At 30.8% G+C, this 20,468-nt stretch overlaps 1 protein-coding gene across 2 annotated transcripts in view; it reads right to left on the reverse strand.

The window, feature by feature from the left end:
• Positions 1–4,201: 4,201 nt before the first annotated feature.
• LOC125829479 (cytochrome P450 71AU50-like) overlaps positions 4,202–20,468 on the reverse strand; it is a 239,725-nt gene continuing 223,458 nt past the window's right edge. The window contains exons 2-3 of one of the 2 annotated variants that reach the window (XM_049508694.1): positions 5,283–6,083; positions 4,202–4,829 (exon numbers count right to left, since the gene is read on the reverse strand). In XM_049508694.1, coding sequence (XP_049364651.1) covers positions 4,218–4,829; positions 5,283–5,978 — 1,308 coding nt within the window. In that variant the 5' untranslated portion in view covers positions 5,979–6,083 and the 3' untranslated portion in view covers positions 4,202–4,217. Of the gene's footprint in view, positions 4,830–5,282; positions 6,162–20,468 lie in introns of those variants that run through there. The other variant, XM_049508693.1, reaches the window with a different exon arrangement.

The following is a 20,468-nucleotide window of genomic DNA, read 5'->3' on the forward strand; positions in this document are numbered from 1 at the left end:
AAAATGTCAAGTTTGCATTGAATCTAAGTATGCTAAGCATCCTTATAAATCTGTTGCAAGGAATTCATATCCCTTATAACTAATTCACACTGACATTTGTGACATGAAGTCAACACCAACACGTGGTGGGAAAAAGTATTTCATAACTTTTATTAACGATTGCACTAGATATTGTTATGTCTATTTGCTAAATGGTAAGGAAGAAGCAACAGATGCATTTAGGCAATATAAAATTGAAGTTGAAAATCAGTTGGATAGAAAGATCAAAATGATCAGAAGTGATAGAGGTGGAGAATATGAATCTCCATTTGCAGAAATATGTTTGGAATATGGAATAATCCATCAAACTACTGCTCTTTACTCTCCACAATCTAATGAAATTGCAGAAAGAAAAAACTGAACTTTAAAGAAAATGATGAATGTCTTACTTATAAGTTCAGGTTTACCACAAAACTTGTGGGGGGAGACTATTCTTACAGCAAATCGAATACTCAATAGAGTGCCTCATACGAAGACACATGTTATTCCATATGAGAAATGGAAAGGTAGAAAACCCAACTTGAAATATTTCAAAGTGTGGGGGTGTCTTGCCAAGGTCCAGGTTCCTATACCTAAGAGGGTGAAAATAGGGCCTAAGACTGTGGATTGTGTATTCATTGGATATGCCACAAATAGTAAGGCATGTCGATTTTTGGTTCATAAGTCCGAACATCCGGATATTCATGATAATACGGTAATGGAATCAGATAATGCTGAATTTTTTGAACATATTTATCCATATAAAACTAGACTTGAGTCATCTAGTGGGGGGTCTAAACAACCTCGAGAAGAACCAAAAGAGAATGAAACCAATGAAGAGAGTTCAAGGCGCAGTAAACGTCAAAGGATAGCTACTTCATTTGGATCTGATTTTGTAACATTCCTTCTTGAAAGTGAGCCTCAAACATTCAAGGAAGCGATGTTGTCTAGCGACTCAACCTCTTAGAAGGAGACTGTCAATAGTGAGATTGAATCAATCTTAAGCAATCATACCTAGGAGTTGGTTGATCTTCCTCCAGGGAACAAACCTTTGGGTTCAAAATGGATCTTCAAAAAGAAAATGAAAGATGATGGAACTATTGACAAATATAAAGCAAGACTTGTTGTCAAAGGCTTTAGACAGAAAGAAGGTCTTGATTATTTTGACACATACTCACCAGTGACTAGGATTACATCAATTCAGATATTAATTGCCCTAGCTGCAGTATACGGTCTTGAAATCCATCAAATGGATGTGAAAACTGCATTCTTAAATGGAGAGCTGGAGGAAGAAATCTACATGGAACAGCCTGAGGGCTTCGTAGTTCCCGGCAAAGAAAAGAAAGTATGCAAACTTGTTAAGTCACTTTATGGACTAAAACAAGCACCGAAACAATGGCATGCAAAGTTTGATCAAACCATGTTGTCAAATGGATTTAAGATCAATGAGTGTGATAAATGTGTTTACATTGAAGACACTATGGGTCAAGAAGTCATTGTATGCCTATATGTGGATGACATGTTGATAATGAGCAAGGCATTACCAATATAAAAGCTACTAAGCGTATGCTTGCTAGTAAGTTTGATATGAAAGATCTAGGAGTAGCCGATTTGATATTGGGAATAAAGATTCACAAAACTCCTAACGGTCTAGCATTGTCTCAATCTCATTATATTCAAAAGGTACTTGAAAAGTTCAAGTATTTGAATTTCAAAAAGGCAAAGACCCCAATTGATGTGAACCTTAATCTTGTTAAGAATAAAGGTGAAAGTCAGTCTCAATTGGATTACGCCAAAGTATTGGGAAGTTTGATGTATGTCATGAATTGTACACGACCAGACATAGCCTGCACTATAAGTAAACTGAGTCGATACATAAGTAATCCCAATCAAAATCATTGGTTGGCAATGAAGAGAGTTTTGGGATACTTAGAAGATACTCAAAACTATGTTTTGCATTACAACAAATATCCAGCAGTTCTTGAAGGATATAGTGATGCAAATTGGATTACTGGGTCAACTGAAACGAAATCCACGAGTGGATATGTTTTCACTATTAGTGGAAGAGCAATATCTTGAAAATCATCAAAACAAACATGTATAGCTCGCTCTACAATAGAGTCAGAATTCATCGCCTTAGATAAGGCAGGTGAAGAAGCTGAATGGCTTCGGAATTTCTTAGAAAATATTCCGTTTTGGCCCAAACCAATGGCCCCTATATGCATACTCTGCGATAGTCAAGCTGTAATAGGAAGGGCTGGAAGTATTATGTATAACGAGAAGTCTCGTCACATAAGACGAAGACATAACTCTGTTAGACAACTACTCTCTAGTGGAATTATCACAATTGACTATGTAAAGTCAAAGGATAATGTGTCGGATCCACTTACAAAAGGCCTAACTAGAGAGGGAGTTGAGAGATCATCGACGGGAATGGGACTATGGCCGAGAACAAGTCATCGTGGCGGTAACTCTACCTAGAAGACTGGAGATCCCAAGATCTAGGTTCAAAGAGATCAAACAAAGTCATAGATGACGGTTCAACATTGTCAAAACATATTTGATGGTCCATTCTCATGATAAGACAATGTTCAGTAACTAGGATAAAGGCATAATGACTTTTTAATGGTTTCTAAGTTTGATACAGGGTATATCAAATAGTGTATCTATGGGATAACACAATTAGAAACCACTTATGTAAGTGTGAAGTGTAAGTCGCTTCAAGGAGAATCCGGTAAGGCCAGTTCTCTAATCACTTATTAACTGAGATGTGTTCATGGCTGAAACGAACAAAACAATGAGAACCAAAAACAATTCAAGGGTTGATTGTGTGATTTATGTTGTCTAGGTATACACTAAAGCTCGACGGTTCAAAGATATCAAATCTACCGATTGACCGAGTATATCCGATATATGTTCACTAAGGAAGGTTTAAAGGGAAACCTACTTATCCAGATGCGATTAACCCTTACTTACGAGACACACAAGTTTTTCATGCATATGTTTTAACAATAGCCATTCCCCATTCATGTCGGGGATTGTTGGGTTTAGCAAGGTGTGAGTGGGAAATAAAAAGAGAAAATGGAAAGTGGAAGAACCAATGAAAGTGGGGGAACCAATTTTGGAGAGAAAATGAAAAGTCATTGCAAAAGTGCAAATGAAAGGTCATTTTTACCATATTGGTAGAAGAAAGGAAATTGTTGTCCTTATATTAGGAAACACTTCATTTAGTTCTTAAAGGGTTAAGAAGAAGGTGCCCCCTCGCGCCGTCGTCGTCGCTCGCTCGGCCTCTGCCTCGGCTTCGAATTTGGATTTGGCAAATGATTGATTGATAATATTTTTGGACAAAATTTATTTAATCAATCTTGTTAAATCATTTCCTTTTTATAAATTAATTCAGAAGGTTAATTAAATAACATAATTAATTTGGCGCAACTGAATTTATTTGAAATTCACGTGTAACGGTATTCCTTCCAAAAAGTCGTTACTTTTCCCAAACGGTAATCCTTCCGAAAAGTCGTTACTTTTCCCAAAGGACACAATATTCTAGGAAAAATGGGTCTGAACAGATGTTTCTGAACAGACGTGTTCCTTGCTGCAAATGGCTATAAATAAGAGGTCTTTTTCGTTTTTTCATACACTGAAAATTTCCTCTCTGCATACATTTTCTTACATAAATAAATTTGTCGATCGACTGGGTCTGTGTGTGCTCTTGTTGTTGTTCTTGCGTTCGCTGAAGTTATTGAAGTTTGAGGTATCGCTACTTCTTTAACAGGTTAATCCGTTTTATCTTGGGAGGAATTAATCTGCAACCTCGGGTACAGTGAAGGGATTAAATTTCTTAAGGAAACACAATGGTTTCTGTGGACTCGGATTAAAAATCATTCTGTCAATTTCATCTTTTTTCTGAACTGTTAGTATTTTTGTGAAAGTGACAACTACAAAAAAAAAAAGTTTTATGAGTAAATAAAACCCCTGCATTGTTTAGGTGTGTAACTGAATGACAATTTCACCATAATTTAAATGTGTTTTTAATTAATTATGTCTTATCCCTATGAATAACACGACAAAAATATCTCTTTTATGCAAATCACTAATCTTTATCAGATACATTCACTGGACTTTGAATGAATATGACACAACTTTCATATCCCTTAAACAAGTAAGTAGGAACAAGAAAAATGCTTAATTTAAATCAGCTATAGTTGGAGTCTATAAGTAGGAATTGCCATTAGATGCTTTGCTCTACAAGTTACTACTCCAAATTGCTCACTCATATCCAATTCACTAGGCTGCATACCATTTGGAAGTTCCCAATCAAAGCAATGCACCAATTGCGCGACCACAAGTCGAACAATTATGATTCCCAATTGCATTCCAGGGCAACTTCTTCTACCAGAACCAAATGGTAGAAGTTGAAAGTCGTGTCCACGAAGATCTACACTGCTCTCAACAAATCTCTCTGGCAAAAACTTGTCTGGTTCAGGCCAAGCATTAGGATCCCTTTGAGCTGCGTATACATTGACAATAATCCTCGATCCTTTTTGCACGAAGAAGCCATCAACAACACAGTCTTGTATGGATTCATGAATTAGTAATGGTGCAGGAGAATGCAGCCTCAGGGCTTCCTTGATAACCATGTCTAAGAAGTTTAAATTTTCTAAGTCAGATTCTTCTACCATTCTATCAAGGCCTACAACTTGTTCCAATTCTTTTTGTAGTTTCTTCATGACATGAGGATGCCTAAGTAGCTCAGTGAGTATCCATTCTACTGATGTTGCTGAAGTGTCCATTGAAGCCATAAGCATGTCCTGCAACACATAAAGTGAATTATGAAAACTTAAGTTGCAGAACAACTATGTCTCACTTCAAAACAAGTTAGGGCTATATGAATACTCCGGTTTTATGCTTGCTCTCGTTGGTATAATACACCTAGGACGTCACATAGGACACATGCCACTACTTGTTCAACTTTATGCAAGTTTAAGTGTCTACTTGTGCACGTCCAATTAAAGTTGGAGGACATAGATGTCAGTTGAGGTCAAGTTAAAGGTCATGTTTATGTATTATGCTTATATTGAGACTGATTATACAACAACTATGTTTCAATTACAAACAAATTGGGACTAGTTATACGAATACTCTACTTGGGAGAAGTAGGTTGAAAACCAGCGTAAAACTAGTCAGTTTATGATGAATCCATTTATATATTCCAAATGTTAGAATCTGATAAATTAATCACCAATATCAATAAAACTACATACCAATAGGACAGCTTTAACATGGCGTCGATCAAACTCGAATCCAGCTTCACCAGATTGCATAATATCCATCATGGTATCAACAAAATCCTTAGTTTCCCTCTGTTCCTTAGACTCAACATGCTCATCAATAATCTTCTCAAGAAATTCATCAAAAACCTTAGAAAGTGCCTTTAGCCTACTAGTAATCCCCTGAAGATCCAAAACACCAAGATAAGGAAAAAAATCACCAAGATTTGGTGTTGCTGCTAAATGTACAACTTCTTGAACTAAAAACTTAAAACCCCTTTTATCCAAATCCTCATCCATAAACTTTTTCCCAAAAACCATTAAACAACTCAAATTCGCATTCAACGACGAAACCTTAGCACTAAGATCAACAGCAACAACATGTTCTTGATCATGATCAGCAACATGTTTTATTGATTTAACCAAAAGTGAAACTTCTTCCTTTCTTGAAGGTTGATATGAGTTAATCTTTTGACTACTCACAAGGTTCATAGTAGTCAATTTTCTCATGTTCCTCCAATAAGATCCATATTTAGAGAAAATCAAGTTCCTTTGACCATAACAAACATGTTGTGAGGCTTCATGATGAGGTCTACTAGCAAATACATGATCATAAGTTTTGAGAACTTTTTCAATTGTCTTAGGGGATGAGACGACAATTGTTGGTACTAATCCAAGTTGTATGTGCATGAAAGGGCCATATTTTTTGGCTAATTTGTAAAAATCTTGGTGGGGATTTTTGCCTATTAAGTGAAGATGTCCTAAAATAGGAAGTCCCCATGGACCTGGTGGAAGCTTTTTTTTGTTTAGTAATTTATGGAATATGTATATGGTTATAGCTACTATAATTGTAGTCCATATGATCAAAGCCATAGTTAGAAGGTTTAATAGTAGAAATATTCAATGTATGTGACTAAAAGTTCAAGGTGGAGAATCCTATTTATAAATGAGAAAATGACAAAAATGGTCCCTCATGTTTGGGTGAAGGTTTAAATTAGTACCTAAAGTATGCTTTTGGTTAAGTCCTTCAAGCTTGTTAAATGTGGAGCACTTTTGGTACAAGAATATGTACCCGGTGTAATTCTGGAGTTTTGGGAGGATAATGTGTATGCAGACTGTAGTCTTACCTCTATCTGCACAAGGTAGGGTGGTATTTATGCCAAATTATTATACTTGCACAAGGTAGGGTGATATTTACGCCAACTTCTCTATCAAATATTTGTTTCCGGAAAAAGTGAGAACTGTTGATCTCTATCAAATATTTAACAAACTATGTTGGTTAGATTTGATGAAAACAGTTGATTTATTTATTTATTTTTTAGAAATTCTCAAATTAGTTAGGAAAGTCTCAACAAATCCTAGAAACTACAATAAAAAAAAATTATACTAGACCCGGAAAAATAGACCAAAAATAGTAAAAATTGTAAGAAACTGCACCAATGTAGAAAAATATCAAAAAAAATTGCAGAAACTGCAAAAACTATACCTCCAAATGTAATTTCCCGCTAAATTCTTTTTGTTATAGTTTTCGATTAATCTAGATGACAAATTCTTTAAATATTTGATAGCGATAAAAAATGTTAACGTTCTGACAAAACTTGAAGGAGCAAAAAATGAAACCTACCCCAAACAGACGAGATTATTTTTGTCATAGCTCCTCCCCCACCCAAGTGACCCAACCCCGTTTAATTAACACCCAAATTGTAAATATGATACGGAAAAGAGTTCAAATATTCTTAAATTATGTAAAATTGAATAAAAATACTCATCGTTAATAATTTGATTAAAAATGCTCTTGTCGTTAATGGTTTGGACCAAACTATTAAAGGTAAATGCATTTTTGAAATTAAATTATTAACGGGTGATTATTTGTATTCAATAAGAATAATTTTTTATCCTTTTCTGAATATGAAAGAGGAGTAAGTAAATGGTTTCTTAATTTTCTTAAATCTCAAATATTTTAACTAAATTTAATTTATTCAATAACTTTCGAGAAATAGAAAAAAAAAATTGATGGGGAAATCATGGTGGCCACCTCAGTAAGAATTTATCTTGTAGCCACCAAATAAGAATACATTACAAAAAATTTAGCTGCGATTCTGATATATATCACCAATTTATTTGGTTTTATGTTTTTAGCTTAGTATTGTGCAACAGAAAAAAAATTAACACACTGATTTTATTTTGTTTTGTTTTAGTTTATTAGCTCCGCAGATATAATTTGACTTGGTATAAAATTTAAGAAAAAATTGGAATTTATAATCTAAATTTCTCATGAATTATTTGTTTGGCTATAAATTATTTTTAATAATTTTATTTAAAATAAAATTATTTTCAATTATTAAAAGATAACAATCTCGTTGAATATTGGATTTCCAAGTTGCTAACAAATTGCAGTAAATTATGATGGCCACGTCTGTGTCTACTTTTGAGAAGAATAAAAAGATTATGTGTTGCATAAAAAAAGTAGGATCCATCTCTTGAAGAATAAAATTTATAATCATACACTTTTTTTTTTTTTAAAGTATTTTCTTAAATTAGATTAGTGTGAGATCTAATCTAATTGATGTATTTTTTATTTCTTCATATTATGTTAAGTTAAGTGTTTGATATATTCCTTATTTTTTTCATTTAGAATTGATATATTCCTCGTTATAAAAATAGCTTGTTTATATGTTTACTCTTAAACAAATGACTAACATATATCATTTTTCTATAACAGAAGTGAAAAAATATTTTAAATTTATATTTTAAAATTTTTTTATTAAAAAATTATTCATGTAGGGGTATATTTAATACTTCTCACACATATTTTTTATTCAATAATTAATTTGAATTTATTATTTTGATGAACAAATTTATTTTTTTTACTAAGGTTCTTGTAAAATTTATCATAAATGCACCCATTTTTAGAAAAATAAATTACAAAAATAATTAGTTTTAAAAAAAAAAATCTTACTTTTTTCTGCTTTTCTCATTCACACTTTTTCTCCTCATATTTGTACACTAAAGAATGAAAGAGAGAAAACAAAATAAGAATTAAAATAAACTCAAATAATGATAATTAAAGAAATAAAAAAAATCATGTGTGAAAAAGATCATATATATCAATACATGAATTTTTTTAAAAATTGAAACCGAAAAATAAATTTTAAATTAATTTTTCAGTTCTAGATAAAAAGGTATATATGAGCCACTTTTGTAACGATAGGGTATATATGAGTCATTTTTATATCGGTAATAACGTATATGAGAAATTTTTATAATGAAGTATATCAGCTCTTAATGACAAAGTTGAGCGGTATATCATGTCTTTTTCTCTTTTATTTATGAAAAGGAAAAAAAAAAGATGTCCTTAAATTATGTACTGAAATTCAATAAAAATATTTTTAACTAATAGTTTGATTCAAAAATATTCAATGTTCAATTATTAGGAATACAATTTCTACAAAATTGGTTGAAAACAAGATTCAAATCAAAATTTTATTTCCTATCCTATAAATATTTTGATCCAAAAATACTCCTTCCCTACCGATAAATCACTTAAAAATCATGAATTCTTCAACTTTTCATCAGCATCTGCACATAATAAAGACATTTATCTACTCTCTTTCTAATATCAACGACCAGGATAAAGACATGTATTTTTCTTTTAGTTTGTTTTAAAAAGGACTTCTTCCTTTTTCTTGGTAACATTTTAATATTAATTTTTCATGAGACATATTTAAAATTATAAAATTAAATAATATTTTGATATATTTGATATAACTTAAATTTAAGATAATAAAATTAAAAAGCCTTCTTTAATTATTTCTTAAATTTCATATCAAATTAAATTAGATCATATTTTTTGCCATCGAAGGAGTACCAAATAAGTTTGTAAGATATTTTGCCATTTTTCTAAGAAGACAGATAATTCAAAAACTCACGATATTTTTGCATAAAATAAGCATAAGATGCATGCATTTGGTGGTATTTACGCCAAATTATTATACTAGCTTTTCACCAAATAAATAAATAAATTGTACTAGCTTGTTCTATCAAAATTTAAAAGGAGAGCAAATTTACATTACATTATACCGGTGAGAAATATAATCTAGGCTAATTCAAAAATTAACATTTTTAATCTCCATTAAAAAATTTCGAACTTCATTTATTAAATTTGATGAGAACTATGAGAAAAATTAGTGGAGAAATCACATTAAGAGTTACATTTTTTGTAGTTTCTCTTATTTTTAATTTATTTTTTGAGTTTGATATATACAACTTTTTGATGTGCAATTTATGTTTTTTTTTAATTATTAGTATTTTGTGTAATTTTTTTGTACTGCGTATGTTAGAATTTGATGAGACTTTCTTACTAGGTTTAGATGATATACATATTGTGTTGGTTTATTAGCATTTTAATATTAATATTTTGTATATTAATTTGTTAAAACTTAGTATAGCCATTCTGCCATGAAGATAGAATAGAGGACGTGGGAGTTACATGCATTTGTGCCTCATTACTTAGTGGTCAATTAATGACCATAGGCATTATGCACTTTGCTGCTTTCTGTGAACGTTGGAAAGTTGGCCGTTGTGCAAGTGCACGTTAAGAGGCATTGGTTACCCCTCTCATTATTTCATTCTTTACTCCTCCACTATCCTTATAACCTATGTAACTCTTAAGACCATTATCTTTATTATTTACTACACCGTTATCTTCCTATTCATTGCTAGGAAGACTTCTTCTACTATAAATAGTGATGGTATTCATTTGGTTTGGGAGACACACAACACATAAGAAAAATATAGAGTGAAAGAGTTGGTCAAAAAGAGAGTTCTTATTAGTTGAAGGGAGGTGTTCTTTTTTGTGGGGCTTTGGACTCAACTCTTGTCCGGAGTTGTTGAGTTATACTTTGTGAAGGTTGTTGTATCCTGGAGGGGACAAGTCAAAAGGACTACTGCTGGACCGGTGAAAACATTTATTGTAGTGGACTTGAATCTCCTTAAAGAGAGCGAGATATTCGCGCCTCAGCCTGAAGAGATTTATTTTCTTCATATTTATTTTTAATTGTAATCTTGTATTTTTGTTATCTTGTAAGTTTTCACTAACATATTGCTTGGTAAATATTTTACCAAGACTATAGATATTAACTTTTGATAAATTTAAAAGATGAAAATTAATAAACACATACTTATAAGGTACTTGTTATTTTAAAATTACCCTAAAATCATTTTTGTCATTTTCTCCCTCAACTTGCATCATTGATTGAATTCCTTCATTCCCATTTTCCTATCTATATCCCATGCATGCATCTCAACCAAAAAAAAAAAAAGATCAAATTTCTATTTTCACAAAGCAACTTTAATTAGGTGGCTCTCGATTAGTCCACTTAGCTTTGATGATGAATTAAAAGGAGAAAAAGATGGATCTGTCTTCTGTCAACCCATTTTGCACGTATATAGCCATTGCAACAAAAATATTTTTTAACTCCATAAATATACACATTAGTTAAGAGTGTTAAATTTTTTAATCGATATTAGTTACTTTTAAATTCAATATCACTATAGATTTTAGGAACATTTACAAAGAGTGTTAATTGTCGCTAAAAATACATCAGCAATAATTATGTTCTTATCATTAATTATCTGGCTCTAAAGATTATTTTTGGTATAGCATGTATCCATAAAATCTCAAGGTAAATTCTGAATTCCTTAAATTATAAAATTAATTTTTAATCTTATATACAATGGATGGTGTAAATTATTTTACTGAAGAGATTCAAATAAATATTCTAAGGGCCTGTTTGGCCATGCGATATGGTATCATGATATGGAATCATGATATGGTATCATGATATGGAATCATGAGATGAAATTGAAGTTTTGTTTGGACATGCGATATGATATTTTTGTGTTGTATATTTTCTCATAAATATAAAAATTCCATAAGTTGTAAAACTATTAAAATAGCCCCAATTGTTTATTCAATCTTATCAAATAAACAAAATTTTATAAAATCGCATAATAAATTATTACAAAGCTATTGGTTCTCCACTTAAGAAATTGTTTCATCTAACTTTAATTTAATTTTTAAAAAAACTGAACATAAATTGTAGTGTACTAGTCTTTAATATAATCCTCCCGCATAATACAGACAATTTTCTCACGTTGAACTTGCATTTCTCGATCATGTGACCGAGAAGACGAACCAACATTGTTACTTTGAGCCATTTGTTGGTCAATATCATCCGCAACTATATTTTCATGCTCATAGACCATAAATATTTCATCACTTTAACAATCGGTTGGTGTGAGTTAAAGTGACTATATGTTGGTGAGAATAATAAATTTTATGTCGGTGAGAATAATAAATTTTAAAAAGTAATGATGTGATTATAAATTTTATTTACATATGAAATAAATGGTTAGTAGATATAAATGTGGGTTGTTTTAACAAAATATAAACTTGTGGATCAATTTTTGTATTAAAAATATCTCAAATCATGATATGAAATTACCATATAATTCTATATCATGGTTTTTGGAGAATATGGAATCATGAGATGAAATCAGCGTAAAATTGCATATCCAAACGTTGATTCCATCTCACGATACCATATCGTGATATGGTATCACATGGCCAAACGCCTACTAAGTTTCTAACAACCCCTACATCCTCCCCCAACTAGTTAAATATCTTCTGTCTTATCGGTACACTTTTTTCACATGTGCGACACTTTATTTTTCCAATAAAAAAAGGGAATAACATCACTTGTCGAGTTGGTGGTAGGACTGCTTATCGGGCAGATTGAGCAGATAATTTCGCTAAACGATTTGATATATAGGATATTAATTTTTAAATTTACTAATTTACTAGCCAATCAATAAGATATTAGTTGGTTTGATAACGTATGAACAATTATTAGATAGTGTATTAGCTAACCTTTTATCTATGGGTGAACAAAATCAAACCGAGAATCATGCCAAACCGCAAATTGAGTCAAATCGGGAAAAAAAATTCGACTAATGGTATTTTTTAACTTGGTTTGGTATTGAAGAAATAATCTGACTATATTGAGTTGGTTTGGTTTTAACTTTAAAAAGTTAATCTAAGACCAAACCATTCTGACATCATATTTATAATTTCTAAAAATTATTTCACACATAAAAGTATTTACTTTGATATAATTTATATATATATATATATTTCTTATACTTTTTCATAATTTTTTATCTTTTAACATGTTATTTCAAGTAAACTTAGAATTTTAAATAGTCAAATAAATGTTATATTTCATATAGATATTAGTAATTCTAACGAAACTCAAATCAATCAAACCAATACTATTACTAAACAAAAAAATCAACTCAGATACTAAAAATGACAATAATGTTGAATGTATGTTCTTAGTTATATATTGGTTTAGATAATTAAAATACATAACCTAATTTTAGTTTTCTTTAATGAAATTTAATTAGTCATACAATTAATACTTATTAGACTTATTTTGACATGATTTAATACTTTGAAATTATGATCATTTTCATTTTGACTAATTTATTTGCAATATTTGTTTTATGTGATTTCATTATTAATTTTGTTGAATATTTTAGTGTCATCACTCATATCATATATTTGTATTATTTTCTTAAGAAACACCTTAGATAATTATATGGACAAATTACTTAACTACACTCTTTTACTTACCTTAATGTCCATTTATCCCTACTTATTTCAAAATTTTCAAAAATCCCTTATTTACCCATGTATCCCGCATGTATCCCGTGCACTGTTGACACTCAATTTTGACCCTCCCCGGTAGAAATTAATTTTTGAGCTTCTTAGATTTCGAATGATTTAGAATATTCAGTTTTTAAATCTTCTTTATACTATTAAATAAATCTTATTTAAATCTGTACATTCAATCACATAGAATTTATGAGGAAATTAATTATACAAAAGAAGAAAAAATATCAAACATCGTAAAGAAGGTTTTGTGGGGGGTAAATGATGAAACTAAGGTTTATACGAAATAATGTACAAATTTTATGTGGAGTTTAGCTTTTCTAATTTTCCGACCAAACCTTTGTTTGATTACCGTGATGTTCTATGTTTTATTGCATTTCTTTTTTTTAATCATTGTAAGTAATACCCACTTGATACTTTTTCTCATAATTTATAATACATGTGTAAATTAGAGTGAATTTACATATTAATTTATATAAGCTATAGTGTGAAAGAAGAAACATAGAATATTAGTAATATGTAAATTAAACACCCAGAGAATAGATTAACCTTCATAATAATAAAAACACATACTATTATTTTGCTTAAATGTAAACATATGATTTAAACCATATCTCATGTACTAGTTTGTCTCAACGTTATAATCATGCATTACTAACTTTGTATTATACTTTCTGTATTACTCATTGTTGACACCCCAATTTTGACCCTCCCCAACAATCATTAATTATCTAGTTTCTTAAATTTCAAACGACTTGGGATAATTAGTTTTATAACATTCAAAATATTTTTCAAGTTATTTTAGTCGCTTTTATAATTTTTAAGTAATATATATGTTTTGTATAATTTTGTATATAATTAGTATATATTTTATAAATTTTGCGAAAATCATCTCAAAAAGATTCTAATTTTAGTAAGTATTTTATTAAATTAGTTTAGTTTAAATTATGGTTTTAATTTTAAGTCATTTAAATTTAATTGAGTTTGTTATTTCATTTAGTTGAAATTAAGAAGCTCATTAATTAATTTATATTAATTCACCTTATTTAGTTTTTAGCCGAATTACCTAATCAACTCAATTTGACTAAGTTATTAACTTAATTGGCTAGAATTGCAATTCATTCGGTTATTTCGCTATTACAATTTTAGTAATTCTTTTATCTCTATTTAATCCCCTATAAGACCTCAATTTCGGGCCATATCCAATTTCATGTCCAACATTCCAGTAACCCATGCCATTTTATTCAGCCCAAAGGGCATTTTCAGCATGTTAATTTGGCTTCTCCGATTCCCAGCAACAACCGACCCAATCCCACAATAATACCAAACCCATACCCAATGTTGACAACCGACAATACATACAATAGTACACCAAACTACTGCTGTACATTTCTTCTTCTCCAGAAACGACAAAAAACAACTCCAGGCGTTCTAAACGTTCACCCAATCTCACGGTGTCCAACTCCTTCTCCCCTACGTCCACATCCTCACAAACGACAATCTCACGGCAATAGACGGAAAGCAGTAACGGGGTCAACACAACAGGCAGTACTCTGCGATTTTTGTTTTCTTCTCCCATGTCTCTTTCAATTTGTACCAGTCGCAGCAGCAGATAAGCAGGGACACCTTTTCTTCCCTTTCCTCTTTCAGAATGGGCGGAAATCTTAGAAAAAAGGTTGTCTTCCTTTAATGGTGAAAGGTTTTTAAATTTGAATTTGGAATGGAGCCGATTTTCATCCGGATTTCTATCCGTTTCCCCCCAAAAATCTACCCTAATTTCCCCTATATAACATCTCTTCCGTTCATTTGTTATGGGGGATTTTTTTTGGAGAGTTAGATTTTAGTTTCTTTTTGAATTGAGGCAGAGGGTTAGAAACAGGGGACCCTTTTTTAGAGTTGAAATTTTTCAGAGCAAAACATAGAGGAAAGCTTTGAGGAAAATACTTTAATACATGCTAAATACATTCCATAAGCCAAAGAGTTCATAGTTTTCGGTTTTGTGTTTAAATTTCTGCCCGGATTTCCATTTGGCTGTTCGTGTCCGGATACGTTGGTGAAGTCTCGCTATCTTCTGCTCGTAGTTGTCCCTGTTCGCTGCCCGGAGAAAGGTAATATCTTTTTCTTCACGATATTCTTTCGCTCTTCCTCTATTTTGGAATCATATCATGATGTCTGAAACTTTCATTTTGGCTGTCGGTTGTTGGTTGCTATTAAGTTGATGTCATTTTGATGTGACGCGTATGTTCTTAGTTGTTTTATTAATTCGGCATAATTTCGACTTAGAACTTTGGAGATTCACTGGCTTCTATGTTGCTTTATTTGAAATGTTGTTTACTATTTTTCCTTATTGAATTTGCTTCTTGAGTATTTGTAAATCTATTTTATTGCCTAATACATGACAACCTCAAGATGAATGAATGAACCAAAATGTTAACATTCCGAGCTCGTGCGCTGCACGTATCACTACTTCGAGTTCTCGCATTGTATCTGTTACAGCTCACTCTTTCATTTGCTTCATTCTTTGTTGAGCTCATTTCGAAATGTAAGATATTGTTTTTCTTTCCTTGATTTCTTGCTCCCTTTTCCTAGTTCCCGTCTCCTCGCAGACTCCCCATTTGTCTTGCTGACCCTTTTATTTGTTTGTTCCTTTGGTATTTTGTCTTAGTCTTTCAATTCATGGTAAAGCATGATAGCCTACATTATACTTTGAGTTCATACTAGTTTCAGTTTGTTCACTTTGTCCGTGAATCAATATTTGTTAAGGCATGACCTCTATATCTGTCTACAAATGTTTGGTTGTACAACAAAATCAAAATATTTTATTTTATTTTTGTTCGGTTGGCTAATTCTGAATCATTACCGTGGAGTAGAAAATTTTCATAATTTATTTGAGTTCCTTTCATTTTGTAATAAAAAGGGAGTTCATTAACTTTATTATTATTATTTTAAGGGTGATTTTTTAATACAGTTCATGTGTCCTTTATGCTATCTAGGAGCATGATAGTTTTTTTTTTTATATTATATATATGTATATTCGTTGTTCATATGTATGGTTGCCAGTCATCATGTTAATTTGTTGTTTGAAAAAAAATTAATGTGACTAAATTCGAGGATTCAGCTCCAGTGGTTATTACCCTTTATTGGCATATCTACTCATAAAATATGTTGGTTAGTATTTGTCTGCTACGGATTCTAGATGTTCAAATTGTAATATGAACAATTACCACTTTATCTTTAGTTTGGTGGGTCTTCATTGTCTTGGGAGTCGATATCCTTTATCTAGATCTACGTCATTCCAATTCGGCAGAATTACTTTGTTATATTCTTATTTAAGGGCTGCTATGAATTTTATTTTATTTTTTTTTTCTTTTTGCATTATAGTTTTGCTATTTCTTATTAACCCTTATCTTCTCATATTTTGTGTGCATGTGAAATTCGCCCGAGTTCATCATGAACTCCTTTTTCCTCGCATTTCGAGAAAGTCGCAAAGGCTTAAATCCCTTCTTTCGAGTTAGTCAGCCGTGAAATCAGAGAGCAGGTCCTAAAATTCGACGAACAGGTCCGGAAGTCGAAAGGAGCAACGAAATCGAGAAAATTGAGAAATTTGGGCCAAAGGCCCATTCTTAATTCAAAATTTGTATTTTGTTATTTTGGGCCTAAGCCCACTTATTTGCTATTACTTGTTAGTTTTTTATGACAGGTGGCGAAAATTGGGCCTTTTGGCCCAAAACGAAATTAGGCCCAAATATTGGCCCAGGCGGACAGGAAAACCAGATTTGGGCCCAAGTCTCTTTCACTATTCATTTTTTATTATATTTATTTACTTGCTAATATTTGTTGTTAGCCTTAAGGTCGAAAATATTCAAATCCCCAAAAGACACCCATTTTTGAATTAATCACCTAACTAAATTAGCCGTTTCTCACTCGACTTTAAAATAAATAAATGAATAAATACGTAAGTTTACAAAATACTTCATTTAAATAATATTGCGACATTTTTCTGTTTTCCTTAAAATGGTCCTAATTACAAATTTTGTTCAATCAAGTTAAGTTAAATTATTTTAGCCAAATGATCGATTGTCGGATAACCACATTAGTGGACATTCTAGGTGCTTTTAAAACCTTCCTAGAATGTTAATAAGAACCTCGAACCCTTTTCAAGTTTTCAATAGATTTACTGTTTTAGTCTTTTGAAAATAATAGTTTTCTTAATTTCCCTTTAAAAATTAAGTGGCGACTCTAAAACCAATCAAATTACATTTTCCTAATAAAACATGCACAACACTATGTATCCCGCTATGTGGAATGTATCAAACGCTATGTATCTCGCATGTATCCCATGCACAACGCTATGTATCCCGCTATGTGGAATGTATCAAACATAATGTATCCCGTGCACAACGCTATGTATCCAGCTATGTGAAATGTATCAAACCTAATGTATCCCGTGCACAACGTTATGTATCCCGCAAACATCATTTTTAAGGAATTTTTGATAAATAGAAAACTAGAAGGGATAGAATGTTATTTAATACTTATAATATGTGGTTCCTATAATTTATACTAATTATATTTTGGTAAGACTTAAGAGATATTTGAAACATAGGTTAACTATTTGTTTGTATGAATACTTTATCGAAGTAATCCGAAAACTCGAGAAACCTAAAAAAATCCAAAAAAAATCTGAGGTTGAATAACGCAAATTTTATTGACTTGGTTTGGTTTATAGATTTAAAAACACGACATAAGCAGCTTGGTTTGGAATTTAAAAAATCTGAACCAACCCGGTCCACGTACACTCCTACATCTACCTTTTCTTTCCCATGAACGCAACTTTAAAACATGACTTCTTTTCACTATTTTAAATGTAGTTAAATTATAAAATTCTTCTATAATACAAAAGTATAGATTAATAGTAATATACTAGTAATACGACAGAATAGTAAATAGATTTTTCAGTTTTTGGCTTTATAGCTTTAGAACTAACAATATATAATTCTATATTATGCCAAAATATCAAATGAGGCTAATATATCTAAGGTAAAAGTGTAAGTATGGTAACTCTTAACGGATTGACGGTTTATCCAATAAGGAAATTGAATAATCCACTCCACACTAATAAGTTGTCAATTATAAAATTTTAATCCGTTCACCAATCGTTTATTCGATAACCCAATACCAATAACCAATACATCAATTTTACTGTTGACTTATCGATTATAATTCGATTTTGAACACTAGGTGGGGTTGACCTTTAGCCCGGCGAAGACCAACTAAACTAATGTACTTAAATTTTGTTTTTGTGATAGTGTAATTTTTTTGTTTAATAATTTAATTAGTGACTCGATTAACGTAGATTCATGTCGATAAGTTCATTGAATAAAGTGATTCCTTACTAGAATCTGCTCTATATTCTTCTGACTCGTATATGAGACTTCAATTATAAGCGAAAGGGATTCATTCATCCCATCAATTCTCTTAGGGCTCGTTTGGTGTAAGAGATTAAAAATAATAATGATGGGATAAAGAAATAGTGATGGGATTAAAAAATCAGGAAATGGTCATATTTGCCCTTGTACTCTTAGAAAAGGGTCATATTTATCTTTCGTCATACTTTTTTGATATATTTATCCTTACCATCCAACTTTGAGCACATATTTACCCTTGTACAGTTAAGTATTGTATCACCATTTTTATTAGTCTATGTGACACCTGTGTGGCTCCATGTGTATATATTTTTATTATAGTTAAAATTTTACTTTCTATTTAGTATTTTATCCGACCCAATCAAAATAAAGAGCCATTAACCCGATTCCAATACCCAGAACGGATCCGTGTGACAAAAATATATGTTGGTTGGGTGTTTTTTGTCAGAAAAAAATTGTTACTGGACTTCTTCTTGCAGACGTTTGAGGCATTATCACAAATGCCTGGTCTGCGTACACTTAGTTTTCTAAGCAATTTATTTTCTTGACCAATTTCGGAATTCAATCGAATGGGTGCTTTAAAAGGTCTTTATTTGTCGGAAAATCAATTTTCTGGTCAAATTCCTTCAGATTACTTTGAAAAATGTTGTCGTTGAAGAAGTTATAGCTCTCTGACAACAAATTTTCGGGTGAAATTCCGCCATCTTAACGGAGCTGCAATATCTCATTGAATTGCACTTGAAGAACAATCAGTTCTCAGGTCCAATACCGCCAGCCTCGAATAGTCGACATTAGAATCACTCGATCTTTCTAATAATAACTTGAAAGGGGAAATCCTTGTTTCATTATCAAGATTCAATGAGAGTTCCTTTAAGGGGAATTCCGAGCTTTGTGGTGAGAAATTATGCAAAGTTTATAGGAGATTTGACAATGGTGATTGTGAATGATGATAAAGGTGAGTTTGGTTTAGCAGATTTGATGAAAGTAATGAGTCTATATTATGGTTGTGTCAAACTTTACTAAGCGTCTGTTTAGAAAGCTACCTGTAATTGGAATTGATGTAATTACAAGGGTAGTAATTATCAGCCTAGTAATTACACTGACATGTTTGGTGGCAACAATGTAATTACACTGTAATTACACATGTCATATGTGGATGTCACAGTGTAATTACACATGTTTTGTTTGGATGCACAATTGCAAACATAAAATTATAATAAATTTTAAAAATAAAAATTAATCATTTTAAATTTATACTAGACAAATAAGAAAATTTATAAATGACATTAAATTAAATATTTAAGATATATATTTTTTTTTGAAAATATATTAATTAATAAACATATTTACTGTAACTAATATTATGAAAAAATAATTGATTTATATTTTTTCAAATTAATATATTTCAATTGAATTGATCGTAACAACTAAAAGTATGAAATTTCTGCGAACATGTGAAATACATGTTTGATAAAAAGAACAGTAATATATAAATAAAATATCATAAATTATTAAATGTTTGACAAAAATATAATCTATCAAGTTTAATTAAAAAATGACATGCAATGTAAATTCAATATTACTAAAACAAATGAAACTGAAAATATAACATAAGTAATAAATTCAAAACAAAAAATTTAACATAATACTCTTATAACAAATTTCAACATAGCAATAAATATGATTTATTTTTATTTCTTCATAATAAAGAAAATGTAAGTCTATAACCTTACTTAACAATAAATTCTATTTTAATTTAAAAATTAGAATACTAATAAAATTATGCTAATGAAAAAATAAACATGGCATAAAGAAATAGATAATACGAGAAAATTACATAAAATCACGTAAAGTAAGGTTGAGAACAAGAATAAAATGAAATATAATAATATAAAATAAAAAATAGACTTTTACAATTTTTTAGAATAATAAAAATAAAAATAAAAAGAAATTAAAATAATATAAGTAAAAAAAATTAAAACAAAAAAAAATAGAAATTAAAAAAAATGTCAGGTGGTA

The sequence above is a fragment of the Solanum verrucosum genome, unplaced genomic scaffold (genome assembly GCF_900185275.1).
Source record: "Solanum verrucosum unplaced genomic scaffold, falcon-dt-bn FXZP01000031.1, whole genome shotgun sequence".
Lineage (NCBI taxonomy): Eukaryota > Viridiplantae > Streptophyta > Magnoliopsida > Solanales > Solanaceae > Solanum > Solanum verrucosum.